Below are 16,584 nucleotides of genomic sequence, written 5' to 3'. Positions count from 1 at the left end.
ATTTATTTTTACTATTTAAACTGTTACAATGTCATCTATTATAAGACCTGAGAAGCTGAGCATTCCCCTTTAATACAATGAATGAAAGTAGACAAAGTTATACAAGGGATAATCCCCCCACCCTTTACCCACTGAAGAAGCAGACAGGGATATGTTTAAAGTTTTCTTTTAAAAAAGTCTGTCATACTTATGTTGTTCTTTGGTCCACAATGCCTTTGTGTACACACATCACACAGTAGTTTATTGGTCTCGGTAAGTGTTTCATTACGGGTAAATTGATACAAACAATGATGGACTGAATCTTCCTCAGGGTTTAGCTCTTCCCTGTTCGCCAGAGTACAAAATGCCATTTCGGGGTCATCTGTAGATACTTCGCACGTCTTGTTAGGAACAGGCTGAAGGCCATCCAAGGTATTTGTGTCACTCGTGTCACTGGCACCCAAGTGGAGTTTTGAGAAGTCCGTAACAAGCTTTTCCTCATCTTCATTGTCATCATCCTCCTCTTTCAAAGACAGGTTGTCAAGGCCATTGACAAACTTCATAGGAGAATCTAAGCCGTCCATAGAGAGATCCATGAGTGACTTGTTTTCTTCCCACTCTTGTTCTGGCTTTCCTCCATTTTCATGCCTGCTCTGAATTTCTGTACTATTCCCCTGTATACTCAAGTCTTTCTGAGTTAAGCAGTAATCTTTGCAATCATGTGATGATTCCTCCTCTTGCTTCTTATCAAGAGTTTCGGAGCTCATTTCAGTATCTGATTCTTGGTTGTACTTGACATCTATCTCTGGCTGTTCAGTTGTGCAGAGATCTGTCAAGTGAAGCACCTTTCCTTGAAGTTTTTCCTGCCGGCGTTGGCTCTGCTCATTTGAATACATAATAAACAAGAGTACAAAAAACAAAGTAAGTATAAATTACATTTAGCATTTCTTAATACTTCTTTGTAATCTTTGTTGCATGCCATAGATGCACAAGGCAGGAGGGGGAAGAATAATCTATGATTTAATGATCAGAGGTAATCAGTTCCACCAATACTGAATTTATCCTCACTCAGACATAGTTCCTACTGCTCCCTGTTATACAGTATCATCAAAAGACAGCTAATGATGCCTTTGCTATCTTCCTGATCTTTCTTGTGTCTGTATTCTGAAGTTTTGTGAATATTCTTGCAATCAATGACTGGAAAAAAGTATGATACAAATTAAGGCTTCTTCAGATAGGCAACAAATTCTACTGGATATTATTATATTATTCCTACCCAGCAATGCTCAACAGAACATCTTAACACCAAAGACATGGGTATAATTGGCCTTTTAGTTGTACATTTTGAAAAGATGAGAAGTTCTAATCTATCTTTTCTTTCATGTAAACTAAGGAAACAAAAAATAATTTCTTGAACAGAAACAGCAAGCACAAAGTGAAATACCTATCCAAACCAACCTTGGCTTTTTTTTTGGCCTGTTTCTTCATTTTTTTCTGAAGGTGCTTACTTGTACCACGGGGCTCATATTTCTGCTTAAGGTAATGGTCATCGATTTTATCCTCTTCATCTTCAGATTCTTTTTCTTTGTTTTTTTTAACATTTTCTCTCTTTGTAATTTTCCCTTTCTACAAAACCCAAAAAGCCACAGAACAATCACAGAAATAGAGATGTTATCTGAGTTTTGAACTTAAGTTAACATTTTAATGATGTAACGTACAACTCACTCACACCCTGATGTTAATGGAAGGAGTGTCTCACTTCAGAGAGTCCATATGAAACAGAATGAAACAGTATGAAAAGTAAGGCTATTGAGGGCCAAAATCTAAACCTGTAAAGGGGCAACATCACCTTTGCCTCTAACAGATCTCATTAAATACATTGAAGAGTAATGCTTTACACAAGCAGAGACATTTTCTGTTGAACTGTCTGCCACAGAATTTGTTTGCTTCTGCTAAAAGGAAACTTGTTTGTGGCCGAAGTCATGACCCCTTTGGCTCTGGGGATTCTATTCCAATGTTTATGAGTAAACAGTGCTACACAAAAAATCTGAAATATTACACATAGAGATTATCAATACAAAACATAAAGCAAATCAAGTACTTTGAGTGTCTGAAGATTAATCAAATAAGTATTCACATACTATCCTATCAACACTTCTTATCTTTATTCCATAACCTGAATATTAGGAGAGGTGTTCTTGAACTCGGTGCAGGAAAATGGATGAAAAATGTGAAAACAAACCCCCAAGGAACTCAAACAATCTGTGTGATTTTCCAGAGACAATTTATAAGCCACAAGTTACAGGAATTACTCTCATTAAAAATCTTATTCTCTGTCTTTCTGGGCAATTTTGACTTGCAAAAGAGACTTCTAGAAAGAAGCTGAAATACTCTTCCTAACGACTGTATAATAAGTGTTTTCACATGAATAAAAAAAAATAAAAGCTGAAAAGTACCTATGACTGTTTCTTACCTGAACATCTAGTACAGGAAGTGACAAATCAAGGAAAGACTCATGGACCAAGGACACCTTTAAATGAATAATCAAGAGAACAATTTAATTTTGTTTGGAAACAGCTGGCTTGCTGTCAATAGGTGTATTTGCACATGTGCATTCAAGGCCCGCTTTTACTTGTGCACTCAACTGTAAAACACGGCTCATTTACCTCCACAAATAGCTTCCAATGACCAAAAATCCAGCAGTCACATTACCACAGAAATGAGCAGGAAATACTTTTATGAATTTCAGTTATCTAGTGAGACTGCACCTTAGGTCCTAAGAGACTCATAGCTGTAATCCATCATGATATTCAACTAGCCCATTTGCTAATACACTCAATTACTTCATTCTCAGGATATATTATCCCAATAGCATCTTCTTAACTGTCCTCCTGGCACTCCCACGGATTTTTCATTGTGGTAAAGGGGAAAATGTAATCCCCTGAATGAAAAAGGAAAGGGCCCCATAACAATTAATTTGCTCTACGATCTGTACCACTGGAAAGTGTTCACTGGGAATCTAGGAGAGAATTCTGGCAGAGGCAGCTTGCTGTTTCTGACCTCTTTTTCTGGAAGGCTTTTGAAAGGCACTGCAAGATTAACTTTAAAACACAATGGAAGAAAGATTCCAGCCAAATCATCCTCCTTTTTGTAAAGCATGCAGCTAGTCAAGTCTTATTTCTACAGTCACTTTGGGGTTCTCCTGCAGATTACAGGACATGACACTCTAGGTTATTCAGAGCAGGCAGTTTACTCACAGTTCTGCATTCCTCACACATAATTGTGCTGGTTAATTCTCCACCAAAGATTCGATCTACAAAACTTTGTATTCCCTTTTTCTTTTCATATTCTGAGAATTCAAAAAGTATATAGTAAAGTTAAAAATATTATACACAATATACTGGCAACCAATCTCATTACAACATACCGAATAAAAAAGGAGACTATAACATGCAAGATGTGTGATGGAACATGTTGGCCTGTTCTGGTTTCCTCAGGATAGCAAATACAGCATATTCTTAAATTAAGAATCTTTTGTAGATCAAAAGAATGGGGATGAAAATACATTCCCAGAACACAGCTTGGTTAAAAAATACCTCTACCACTTTCTCTGCTCAAATGCATTTCCCTATTTTCTCAGAAGTACTGCATCTCAGTAAGAATTCCTGTTTTCTCTCAAGACTGAAACAACTATCTGAACTTAAAAAATGAGCACCAACTTTTGTCAGACAAACAAGACCATTTTCCTCAAGTTGTAATTTCAGAGTAACACAGTCTGAATTTAAATTGTCAGATCAGCTCCTAAGTCATGTTGAAAAGTTAACAAATTCTTCTGTTCACTGTTTGGAGTTTTTCTACACTACTGTTAGGTAAAAATGGACTATTAGCAGCTGCATAAATTATATTCACATACTAGTATTTTAATTTCTTACATGTTTGAATTATTAATCATTGCCCAAACATATTTTAATGTACGATGTCTACAAAATCAACTCTCTCTTATCCTGTTAAGAAGGAAATGCCAACAAAGGTCAGCAAGACATTTAAATATAGACTAAAATTATTGAGCCTTTTATTCTAGATAAATTCATACTCAGGAGGTCATAAAGCTGTACAAATAAACATGTATGTTTTAGTTGATACTATTAATACTACTTTGTATACTTCAACAAAGGAGATTTTACAAGTTACTGATGCTGTGATAATTTACCTTTAATTTTCTTTTTAAGTTCTTCTTCATTTTGTTTGTTAGAGTCACTCAGCGCCTTTAGCATTCCAATGCTTATTTGCTGAAATTTTCAAAACAAATATACTCTGTAAAATTTCCTAAAATAATTCAGTTAGCTACTTAATTTTATGATGTGTTTCAGATGGAGGAAAAAGTATAATCCTCACCAACTAAGAGAATCAATACAAACAACACAAATACCTGTAGAACCACACAATAGTTCCTGTAGATATAAAAAAAAAAAGAAAAGAAAAGAAATCAACGGAGAAGTTGCAAATTAAAACTGACATAAAACCCAGGAAATTTCTGCAAGTGTGTTTCAGAAATTAAAATATAAGGATATTCTTTAGGGTGCCTACACATACTCCAAACCCACTTTTTCCATGGGGTCTCGTTGCTAATATGGTTCAAGTGAGTACTATGGACAGCACAACCACACTTCAGAAGCTGACATATCTCAGGAAGTATGTTCTTTCTCCCTTCAGCAGAAGAAAGAGTCTGGGTCCAGAGTACGAAGAGAAAGGTATGCACAACTATGACTTTAGCACTCACCTGGATTTCTTCTGCTCTCATTCCATCAAGTAAGTAACGAAGCAGTTCATGACTGTCTTGCTGCTGATAACCTTTGAATCGTATTGCTCTGTTAAATGAAATTTTAAAGCATAACTGAACTCAGAGATAAAGCAAAAATTATTCACAGCAAACATACATGGACAAAGTCTCCAGAATGTAAGTATATAAAAGCAACAAGTGTCTACATACAGTATTTTCTAAAAATATGATGCCAGCTACACAGTATGTCACTGAGTAGCTTTCATTTTACTGCTATTTGTTTTTATTTTGCTCTTCTTTCAAAAATTAAGATTTCTTTCAATAATTAAAAATTATTCTACAAATTTTGTATCCTGTGTTCTGAGCTAGAGATAAAAAAAAGAGGAAAAACTGACAGTCTTAAACAACAAACTTTTTCATACCCACTATGACATGCAATTGTACAGATACTTACTTTTTACAAACCTGAGCAAAAAGTTCCTTAGGAGTCACTACCCCTTTTTTTGTCTCTTGCATTTCTGTCACAAACTGATGCATGGCTAGTGTTAAAGGACCTGGCTGATCTAGTTTTATTAGCTGAGGTTCCTGTTTGAAAGAAAAGCAACAGAGCTGTTTTGCCTTAATTCAGTGGCAGATTGTTTTGCAGTAAGTTTTTTCTTTTCAGTTCCTGAAAATGTTATTGTCAAATAGAATGCCCAAAATTCAAAAATGGTAATCAGTTACCTGACAAAAATGATGTGTGGTTTATAACGAAACGATATCACAACTCACTTATTTATCACTTAGTTCAAAGTCTGGATTTCTTACCTTTACTAGGAAAAAACCCAATTTCTTAAAAAAGGTCGTGTATTTTCTGTCATCCAAATCTCTAACTATAATGATAGGTGTACTATTTAAGTTAGTGCTACAGACATCCTCTAATTTCCTATTTTGCATTTAGACAAGTGGCACTATAGCAAAAGTTACGCATTTTCATCCTTTAAATAACATCATCATAATACAAGCACTCCTTCTACGACAGAGTATTGAATCACTGCTCTTACACTCTGAACAAAATACCTCCACTGACTTCAGAAGCAGTTTTATAGAAAGCAGTGGTGAAGCTCCTGCTGATTTTACACCCTAATCTTGTTAGTATTTAGCTGGAACATGTAGGAGAAGGGCCTGTAAGCAACCCTGCCCCTGATGAATCACAGCTGTGCTAATTATCAAAGAGTGGAAACAGCCTTGCCCATCCAATGAGGATGGGTGTTATAAAAGAGTGGGTTAGCTAGCCAAGGGCAGTCTGCTGGGGATGGAGTTGGAGTCTACTGGCTGTGAGTAGGAAGCTGGCAATAGGAACAGCTTTAAAACTGACAGGTAAGTATTGCTGGTTTCCTTAACAGACTGGAAGGTGAGGACAAACACTACAGAGGTCAAAGCATATTACCATGCATAGCTCAGGTGACTCAATTTTAATCGCTGTGCCAGGTATTTTAGCTTCTTTAAGCAGCTCCCTCAGGATTGGAGTTTGTGATAAATTCTATAGAACACAAAGACAGAAAGAGATTGGAAAATAGGGACAACAGGAAGGGCAGTTGAACTTCGTTACTCATGGACTTTGTAGCAACCAGTTTAGCAGCATTTTCCCAAACACAGAACTAAAGTGGTTAATTACCACTCTAGAATCCCCATCTGTTTTTAACATTTAAAGGTACATTCTGTATAGCTAATAGGACATCCAATGCCCTCTATAAGCATTACTTTATATTGCAGAAACCCTAAATGTATTTTCCTTATACAACTGATTTTTAAGAAGTCTATTTACTAGTGTCTATTTCTAAAAATTCAAAGGATAAAATGCAATGTATGTATTTGCATGGTTTAAAGTGTTAAAAGTAAATCAAAAGCAGTTTACTAAAATCTGCAAGTACAGTGGGAATTTTGTTTGAGTAAAGCTTCAGTATCAAAAGCCAAAGAGCACAAGATAATGTCAGTTTCAATACACACGAAAGAACAAGTTTATTCTACGTTTCTGAGCTGAACAAGTCACACAAGATGGCAATGCCTGCAGCTTGCTCGTCCTGTTTTTTTCATCCAATATTTACTTTTGATTTCCGTTTGCTGAGAGAGACATTTTTATTACAATAAACACCCATGGTTTTTGAGTACTACTCTCTTATAGTTTAAGAGGTCACAAGGGTGAAATATTTCATATTTTTTAAAAATAACTAGAAGTTGGCAAGCTTATTTAATTTCAGTGAAAAATGCTGTCCCTCAAGGACAGCACAGTTTATTGTATTTACCCTTAGAGCAAGTCTGAACCTGTGGCTCTATTTCTTTGTATTTCTCTGGGCCAACACACTATGTTTAGAAAGAAGCCATCATTGGCAGATTAAAAATCCCATTCTAATTGTGTCACTGTAAAATGCTGGAGGCAGGGTTGTTGTTGTTTTGTTTTGGGGCTTTTTTTCCATTCCAAGTTTTTCTAAAAACAACAGCAAGTCCTGTACCTGCATCACTGCATTAAAGAAACATGTATTCCCCAAGTTACTAAGTCCTTTCACAGTGACTTCTCCGTTAGCAGTTGAATAAGAATTTTCTTCTTTAAGTGAAACTTCTTTTCCTTGTTTATTTTTGCTGTCTTTTTCTACTTTTTTATTTTCAACTTCTTTGTTCTCTTGTTTTTCAACTGAAATAATAAAAACATATCACATGTTGACACAGTTATAGGGTATAGGCTAGGAAAGACTATTACAGCAGGCAGCAATCTATGATGTTTAGAGCTTATATACATGATATTTAATTCTTTCATTTTTAAATACAAAACTCCTGGTTTAGGTTCTTAAATTGCCTAGGTAATAGAAGTTAAAAAACAAACAAAACAACAAATTGTGAACCCCCTGAAATGCTATTTCAAATCAGCAAGCAAATTAAATATCTCTTGGTACACAAGCCATTTATGCCAACATACTCTGAAATTCCTCTGAATGTTCCTGTCAAAATCACCTATGTGAGGGCTTTCTCCCACAACATCCAAATGGTTCCCACTGTTGAGGCATTCTCATATTCATTTCATGTACCTAAACAGATGATACTGAAAGGTTCATAGTCTTCAAGACAAGTTAAAAATATTTTCCCCCAAATTATTTTGGTGTATTGCCGAAAATTTCAACAGCCTGTTTAATAAAGCTGTAAGGGAGTTCCAGGCAGTTTTCAAAAATAACATCCACACTAGTTCTACAGTTTGGCCGTCAGCTGTTGATTAGGTTTCTATTAGGTAAATAGGGCTGACAGCTAATACTATCTGTAAAATCAAGTAACACAAGTTCAGAAAAAATAAGAAAAACAGACAATACAATCTTAGGACAAGAAACAGATAGATGAACAACAACACATGAAACAGGCAACAACTGCACTCAAGTATTCATTGGTTTCCCAGTTCAAACCCAAAAAGAAGATTTTGTCAACTCATATGAAGTTCAACTGTGTGTCTGGGAAAGACTGACCACTCAAAAAACTCTGCTCCCTATGGGAAAACCTCAGCTGCTTTCTGAAAAAATTGAATTCAGAGACAGCCACGTGGCATTGCTGGATGTCTGTGTTCCACTTCCCACAAGGCCTGTGATTTCACCCAAGTGTTGGAATTTCTTACAGTCATTTGTTATAGCACTTATTTTCATATGCAAATTCATCCAATTTTTCTAGTGGAAATGCCTCATACAAAACTAGTTTTGCCATTACGGAAACTGTGGGGTTTTTGCTGGGTTTGTTTTCTTTTAAACAATACTTTACAGATAGACTGCAGGCTGAACATAATATTTTAGAGCTCTAAAAGCACTGCAGCTACCTAAACTAAACATACAGATCCAGTGATAAAACCTCTGTATATTACTCCTTCCATTAGGATATGTGCTGCAACAGCTGGAGACTTAGTCATTCCTAATACATTCAAAAATACCCACAAAAAGACTTTAGAAAAATCAAATCAAATTATCCTTAAACAAGGACAATTTTTCTTTAGATCTCAAGACAGACTGAGCAACACTGATGAATAAACACAGCACCCTAAGTACTGAAAGTCAAATGCTTATTTGCAGAAAAACTGAACATCGCATTTTAGAAAAAGTCACAGTAAAACTGTCCTTTTTTCTGCCTATTCTTGTATGTTTTCTCTGTAAATGTTTAGGGGATGCTGAGCAAAATCCTGATCTAGTTAGGCCTATGGGCTAGGACATCACTTATGCTATCAGAATTGTGACAAAGAATATTAAAAAGGGGGAGAAATTAGTTTTTCCCTCTACCATAAGGAGTGTAAATTCTGGATTTATAATACTGTCTCCAAAACTTTGGAGACCTTCTGATTTACTGTACCTATACTATAATTACTTACCTGCATGTGATGAGTCAATAACAACTTGTTTTCTAACAAAATCCACAGTCTGGCCCAAAAGGGTTGAAGTTTTATATGGAACTTCATTATCACATATGTAGCACCTGTCTCCGCCGCCCCCAAAAGAAAACAATTAATCCTATTTTTTTAATATTATTTAAAAATCCTAAGCTATTTACTTTTTTGATGCAATTCATTATACAAAGTTATAAAATTACAAGGTTTAGTGTAAGATTTATAAGTCTTAGAGAAGAATTCAATCCACTTGTCACAAAAATAAAACACTTAAAAATTATCTTTAGTAAATTATTTTGGTGACTGGCAGTTGCAATTTACAAGTATAAATTAGACTTTTAAAAGATGTGCTTAGAAACCCTGCAGCAAGAAAAAGAAAAGCTTGGATAACTTTGACAAAATCAAGAAACTAAGATAAAGAAAATGACTTATGAATATTATGGCATGGAAAAATATTTTGAATATTCTAGCCAAGCAAATACTTAATTGTATTTAAATCACATAAGAAATAACTCAAGTGTCCACCCTTAAACCTGCAGACTTGTATTTGGTCTTCTACTGCTGATACAAACCCCATTTGTCTCTTTATAAGCAAAGAAGCTCAGGTTATGCCAGTAATGTGCTTTAGAGAAAATTGTAAGAGAAGCTGCAGTCATAAAGGCTTGAGAAGGCTAAAACTGTGACAGGACACAAACATCTGAAGGAGTTTTACACGTACCAATTTTGTAGTTCCACCCAATCAACTCTTTAAAGAAGTACTGATACTTCTGCATTTTGGAAAACACCAATTACAGTTCTTAGGCAGATTTCAGATTACCATAAATCAGACTCAATTTTCTGATATTAAAAGCAGAAGTCTGCAGCGAAGTGTTTCCCCAAATCTCCAGCCTCCCTGGCATTAGCTATAGTCATCACATTTTCTCATATTTCATTTAAAAAATTGACTCAGCTTTTGGATCCCTGATTGCTTGTCTATTGTCTAGCTGGTTAATAATAAAAATAGACATTCTCACTCCTGGAATAATAAAGGACAGTTACTTTCATGATGTGTTTTAACACCATAACCTTCTACCTGTCAAAAAAAAATTGTAGACGATCTTGAAAGAATCAAGGTATTGGAAAAGGTTTTGTTAGTGATGGCTGTTTGACCAGCACTGAAAATAAGTGCAACAGCAGCTGTAAACCCAAAAGTGCAGAACTTAGTGAATACCTAGAACTCTCCCTTTCTTCTCCACATGTCTTTAAACTCTTTACAGTTATTATTTATATCCAATTTGAACCACATGTGCATGCACACCACAGAGAGGCTTGGTCACGCATTCATATCATTAATGAAAGAATTTTTATTAGAATTAGAATTTTTGTTAAAATTTTGATCCGAATTTCTGTACTAGGCCCACTCTGAAATACAGTTCTTGACAGTGGGTTTGATCTACTACTAATTCATAGCCAATATATCAATCTTTTAATCATTTCTTGGGCAAGTTTGTACCAAGAAATTCTAGAAGGAAGCCAAAACATCTTACTTCCACAACGTCCTCTTACTTGCATGTATTTTGATTAAAAACCATGGAAAATAGGGCACTTCAAACCCACAATTTTAACACTAATTTAAATTCACAAAGACAAGCTCACTAGTTCATTAGTTATAATGTTACTGACAATGTCCATTTCCATTCTAGAATTCATTAAAAGTAGTGATCATTAAATGTAAGTACTAAGTATGATCAAGTAAATAATGTTATATAAAATGAACAAAATGACAGATACTAAGTTGCAAAACCACATTACTAAGCAAAACAAAAACTCTTTATGTCAAGTACAGTATTTCTATATAGTACAGTTTAGAAAATTAGGGTTCTCCTCATATATACAAGTGTATAATTACTTTTGAGAGAAGAAAAAACTACCAGGGACGTGGATTTTGTATTGCTTGATCCAGTAGCATCTCTTAATTCTAGCTATGCTTCCTGTCTATATGTAGTATTAAAAAATCGTATTTACAGAAGAGATAAAAGTAATGCTGTCACTAAGGGCATATCAGAAAGAACTTTCTTCCCAAGCTCAAAACTTAAGATTTAGATCTACTGAACAACATTTGTGTCCATGTGTCAGTATTCTGACCAAGTAAAAACAGTAAAATATTAAGTCAAACACATTTACTAGTTGGTCAAGTTCAACCTTAATTATGAAGATTTCCAAATCATAAATTTTACATGAAAATAACATTTATTCTGCAAATCTCAGCAAAGACTGCTAGAAATGACATGTTTGGAAACACTTGAATATATGCCTAGAGAGAAATCTCAGAACTCACAAAGAAAGGACAAATTATATTCTAGCCTCTGTTGCCCTCCAGCTCTGTCTTGTGCTGCCTGACAAACTCACCACACACTCCAGTAGTCCAAATTGAGAACCAAACAGTGGGGATCTGATCTTGGTGTTTCATAATGCTTTAAAGCATGCTGGTCAGGAGAATTTCTGTCACAGCCCTACAATATTGATAACCACAAGTGTCACAAAATCCATTTGGCTGCCAATGAAACATACATAAATTCAGAGTGAAAACAAAGTATTACAATCAAAACTGTTCAATTATGTTCAACTAATTGGGATCAACAGACAAATATCTATTTCAAAATATTTATCTCTGCAGATGGATAAATTACGGGGTGCAGAATAAAGCTGCTATGGGACTGAACATTTAATGAACAAATTCCAGTCTAAACACCTGAAAGAACGAAACAGAACCAAAACCTCTTCAGCATGCAGAGTTACAAGTTTCATGAACTAACATGAGCATTAAGATCTTGCAAAAAAACCCCATAGATTAGGAGTATTTTTATTTTCTCTGCAAAATAATTCAAACTTTCTAGGAAAACCAGTCCTCAACATGGTGTTTTAGCCTTAAGCCTACTAAATGTCTTCGAGCTATCTTCCAAGTACTTCATTTGACATTCAGAGCAGACATTTTTAAATCACACTCTACGGTATATAAAGTCATCTAGGTAGCACCATCTTTACAATAAAAAAAGAGAATATAAGAGTTTATACAGAAACTCTCTTGTTCCGCTGCATTATGAGACGCTGAAAGGGATTAAGACAAATTAACAACAAAAGAGATACCCTATGGCCACATTTTAGGCATAACCATATCGAAGTGCCTTCATCAGTCTCCTCCTCCTCAGCCTTCTCTTGTGTCTTACTGTCTGCCTTGCAGTCCTGACAAACATGCCCTTCCACATTCTGCAGTGCCTTTCTCACATGGCCTTGGTCCAGTCCTTTACGAATATGCTTGCACACAGGTTCTACAAATTAAAAAGCACAAGAAGGATGTAGGTAGCATAAAAAATGCAAGCTTTGAACACACTGGCAGTAATACAGAAGCTAGGATAGTCTTTCTAGAGCCAATGAAACATGAACAATTTATCAGAGTATTAGAAAGAAACCTTTTGTTACCACCACTGACAATATGGGTGTACTGTTGCTGCATCCTAAACTTTGAGCTGTTCTTATTGCTCAGATAGTGTGACAGCTCTTAAACTATCTTTGTTGAGGCAAGATTACAGCCTCAAGATTGCAAACTTCTATTGGCATAAGCTGAAATTGGTGCCAATTTTTGTACCTCCAGTTTTGTTTCTGTCAAAGATTAGAGGATTTTATCAAAGTGCAAATGCTAGCCAAGAAGACACAAACATAGATATTCAGCATTCTTTTAGCCTTCCTGAAAAACATAAGCTTCATCTACAAAATTTTTGTATATCGGCAACTACTCTTACAGTGGAATTATTCACCATGATTAGTCTTAGTTTCATTTGTAGCTTTAGAGGTCTTTGTCATCGTAAGGTAACCTATTCATAGGCAAAAAATTGAGATGCCAGCAGCAGCTAGAAGATAACTGGTCTCTTTGCAGGAGAAAAAGAGGAACAGTTACAGTAGACATTGACCCTGACTCCAGGAAACAAGCTCCAAACAACCAAACCACACAAAAGTAGATAAAAAAGGCATCCATTAGAGACAGAAGCTAACACAAGAAGACCAGGACAATCAGGAAACCAAAGCACAGTGGACTTAAACAGGCCATCCCACCAAGTCTCCTTAAACTCTTAAGTGCTCTCCCTCCCAACTAAATTAATCTGGTTCAAATCACTTCCCCAAAAAAGATGAGAAAGACACAATCTGTAACCTAAGATTAGATAAGGTAGTAGAAGAGAATGCTACACAACATAAGTAAAAAAAAGCTACAACAACCAAGGTAAACAAGTCCAAAAAAAATTCACAGGTGAGATCCAGTGGAGCTAGGAGAATAAAATTTAGTATCTGTGATTAGGAACTATTTGGAACAGAAGAACAGAAAGAAGAGGGTTTAACCAAAATACACTATGAGAGCTGAAGTATCCAGAGTCAGTGCCAAATTAGCTGCTAGAATAAAGGCAAACTGCTTCACAAAAAGTATTTTAGTCACAGCTTTTACTGTTAAAGCAAGAATCTTCTGCAACGAACTTTTCACTAGGAAAATGCAACTTAAGCTTGGCAGCTGACTCCACAAACCCTTTATATTCTGAGTAATTTTACACAATCTGTATCAGTACAGAACTGTGTGTTTGAGTTTCCTAAAAAACCAGAAACTAATCTCAGTTTTCAAGACAGGATTATTATTTTCTAGCATGCTTAAAAAAGTCATGACAACAATATTTCTTGCTAGACTTGAGTTTCAATTAAAAATCCAGATTTTGTATATGTGACTTCAAAGCCAGTGACTAGTGTGAAGGCCTTCTAATGTTAATCAGCTTTCAAGCCTTCTCTGAGGTTAAAATAAGCATTACGTCCACAAACTTCTCCAAGGCAACATACTCAGTATATCTGGAGACTCATCAGACTGTGCAGTTTTGCCTTTGATGCGTTTCTTGCCCATATTTGTTGTCTGTAATTGTTCCTAAAAGGAAGAGTGACCTAAAAAGAAAAAACAGTAAGATTAGAAAGTAGTTTTAGTTGTCCTTGTTCATTGCTACACAAGTTATTTCTATGGCCAAGCTGTCCCTTGAGGTGAATTAACTTGTTTTAATTTGACATTTTCAAAACAAAAAAATATTAATTATAGTTTAACATGAAATAATTGTAACTGTTGTATAGACAAGACCACAGTGTGAATTACAAAACCCAAATGATTTAAAATGTTAAATCAAAAGCATTGCACAAAATAACAAGACTGGAAACTTCGTTATCAAAAATCCTATAAACCTTAAGGACTTAAAATAACACCATGGGAATTTTACGAAAAAGAATTGGTTTTGTCCCAATTCAATCTTGAAGAATTTGCAACCTTTTTATTTTGATTATTGCAAATTTCCTGTGTCTTTGATGAAATCTGACACAAGTAAAATACTCTTGACATATCTGAAGATACACAGACCATGAAAATTCTAATTTTTCAATTTCTTCGCAGGGGAAGATTTATCATCACCTTCCCCACATATCAAGCAAACAATTCAGACAGGTCTGTTATCCACTATACCTGTGGACCCTTCTCGACAAGAGTGATCTACCACTTCAGAGTCCTAACCCAGGTGCTTGGCTTCAGATAGGTGGCTACTGCACATGTGATAGAACATGTTTAGTTTCTAGTCTGTGTGGCAGCCTGCATTGCTGCTAGTAAAGTCCCAGGTAAAGAAGCAAAGAGGGCCTTTGCATAATATCCACAGATATATCATTAATCGCCCAGTAAGATGTTCAGGTCACAGGCACACACACGGAGGGTCAAAGCTTATCAGTCTCCGAGGGGCCTGGGCGTGAGCCTGGTCTCGGGGCAGTACAAAGGTAAGGGCCAATCAGGGAATAGGGAGGGATCGGGGACATAGGAACAGGGGAACAAGCCAATGGGGTCTTACCAGCTTTTTGAGGTAAGTTTCTTGCGACTCCCTAAACCAGGGAATGCCCCCCAGGGTCTCCACAAGTCTATAGCACCTGTACCTTACCTGACAAAAGATCATCCAAAAATCTCAGGTAAACTTAAACTCACGTTGTACAATGGAAACAAAGAAGCTAAAAGGGTTCAAAATCAAGTCTCTGCAATCTTCGCAGACTAGCTTAACCCTGCTGTCCACCCTTCACATAAACACAACCAGCACTAAATCTGTATCAGTCCACCTTTCCAAATTAATTTCTATGCTGGTACATGGCAGCACATCAGCCCCAGAGCACAACTGTCTGCTTGGAGCTGTCACAGCCAAAATAATTAAGTCAGACCAAGAGAATCAAAGAGAAAAATTAAGCTGGGGAGAGCTTATGCATGATACAGAGGACGTTTTGTATGAAAAGCCATTTACAAACACGAGCATGTTTGCATGAGCATACTCTTAGGGCAGATGACCCAATTAATGATGGCTGCTCGGCAGCCACTTCATCGAGAGCAGAATTGCCAATTTTTGCAACTTAGCATTCACCTTGTTCAGAAAAAGAAGTAACTGTTCACCCAACAACCTTCTTCTACAGCACATTTTTCTGCAAAAAGCTACAACACTTGATCTTGTGTAAACAATTTTAATTAATAAAATCCTTTCCAAATTGTCCTTGCTCCTGCCAGGAATGCAGGACAGCATCAACGGGTGGGGCTGTTAATTTAACCCAAGCTGTGCCTGGGCAGACTTGTCCGACAGGCTTTGCACCACGGCAAAGTCCTCACGATTGTGGTAAATAGGTATGATTCGTGCTTATAAAATTGAAACAGTAATAAATATAGATACAGTAATCAATATTTGGAAATAAAAAAACAGTTAAAAAGTTGAAATGCCAATAAGAAAAGCGAGAGGAGGGGCTCTACTACCCTTCTTCCCTGCAGATGTTCAGGATAGGAGGAAATAGCAAGAGATAACAGTTACCATAATTAACAAAAAGAAGGGAAAATCTGGTTGGGTCCCAGGAAAATGCTAATTATATGAGATTTATTGCTTTGATGCTAAAGTATAGTAGAATGTTACTTTTGGCTTACATTATATATAAGGGGTGAATCGTCCCTTGGCAAGCTCGTACGTGAGGTGGCCGGGGTCCAAGAGCCCTGCACTCCGTACCCCGCGGTTATCTTTTGCTTATGCGCTATTATCTGAACCAAATTATCCCTTATTTTAATCAAATTATATTGTCAATATATATTCTCTAAATTATTCAATCAAAATTGCTGCTATCTTAAATATTGTTTTGTTTTTTTATGAAGAGATAATTGGGCAAACATAACACGATGAATGCACAGCCTAAACGACTGAAGCATTTTATATCGTTTTAAATAAGACAGAACGGTTTGTAAACGACCAAACGCGCACCTGCCTTTAACTGACACCCTGGAAAAAAGCCCTGAGAGCTTCGCCTAGGGAACCCTCAGGTTGCGGCGGGCAGCAGGCCGGACCCTGTCGCCAGCCGGCACTTCCCGTCCGGCGGGCAGCAG

The 16,584-nt window shown here is 36.2% G+C and overlaps 1 protein-coding gene across 7 annotated transcripts in view; it reads right to left on the bottom strand.

Moving 5' to 3' along the window:
• USP16 (ubiquitin specific peptidase 16) overlaps window positions 1-16,568 on the bottom strand; it is a 19,677-nt gene extending 3,109 nt beyond the window's left edge. For 3 of the 7 annotated variants that reach the window (XM_005420524.3, XM_031056606.1, XM_031056611.1), the window contains exons 1-14: window positions 16,463-16,568; window positions 14,001-14,099; window positions 12,273-12,454; window positions 11,535-11,638; window positions 9,132-9,235; window positions 7,252-7,430; window positions 6,189-6,281; window positions 5,214-5,344; window positions 4,760-4,847; window positions 4,190-4,268; window positions 3,237-3,328; window positions 2,453-2,509; window positions 1,438-1,605; window positions 188-857 (exon numbers count right to left, since the gene is read on the bottom strand). In XM_005420524.3, coding sequence (XP_005420581.1) covers window positions 188-857; window positions 1,438-1,605; window positions 2,453-2,509; window positions 3,237-3,328; window positions 4,190-4,268; window positions 4,760-4,847; window positions 5,214-5,344; window positions 6,189-6,281; window positions 7,252-7,430; window positions 9,132-9,235; window positions 11,535-11,638; window positions 12,273-12,454; window positions 14,001-14,061 — 2,008 coding nt within the window. In that variant the 5' untranslated portion in view covers window positions 14,062-14,099; window positions 16,463-16,568. The other 4 variants (XM_031056607.1, XM_031056610.1, XM_031056609.1 and 1 more) reach the window with 4 other exon arrangements.
• Between the last annotated feature and the right edge of the window lie 16 nt (window positions 16,569-16,584).

Source organism: Geospiza fortis, unplaced genomic scaffold (genome assembly GCF_000277835.1).
Source record: "Geospiza fortis unplaced genomic scaffold, GeoFor_1.0 scaffold1, whole genome shotgun sequence".
Taxonomy (NCBI): Eukaryota; Metazoa; Chordata; class Aves; order Passeriformes; family Thraupidae; genus Geospiza; species Geospiza fortis.
This window is presented reverse-complemented; position numbering and strand designations above follow the sequence as displayed.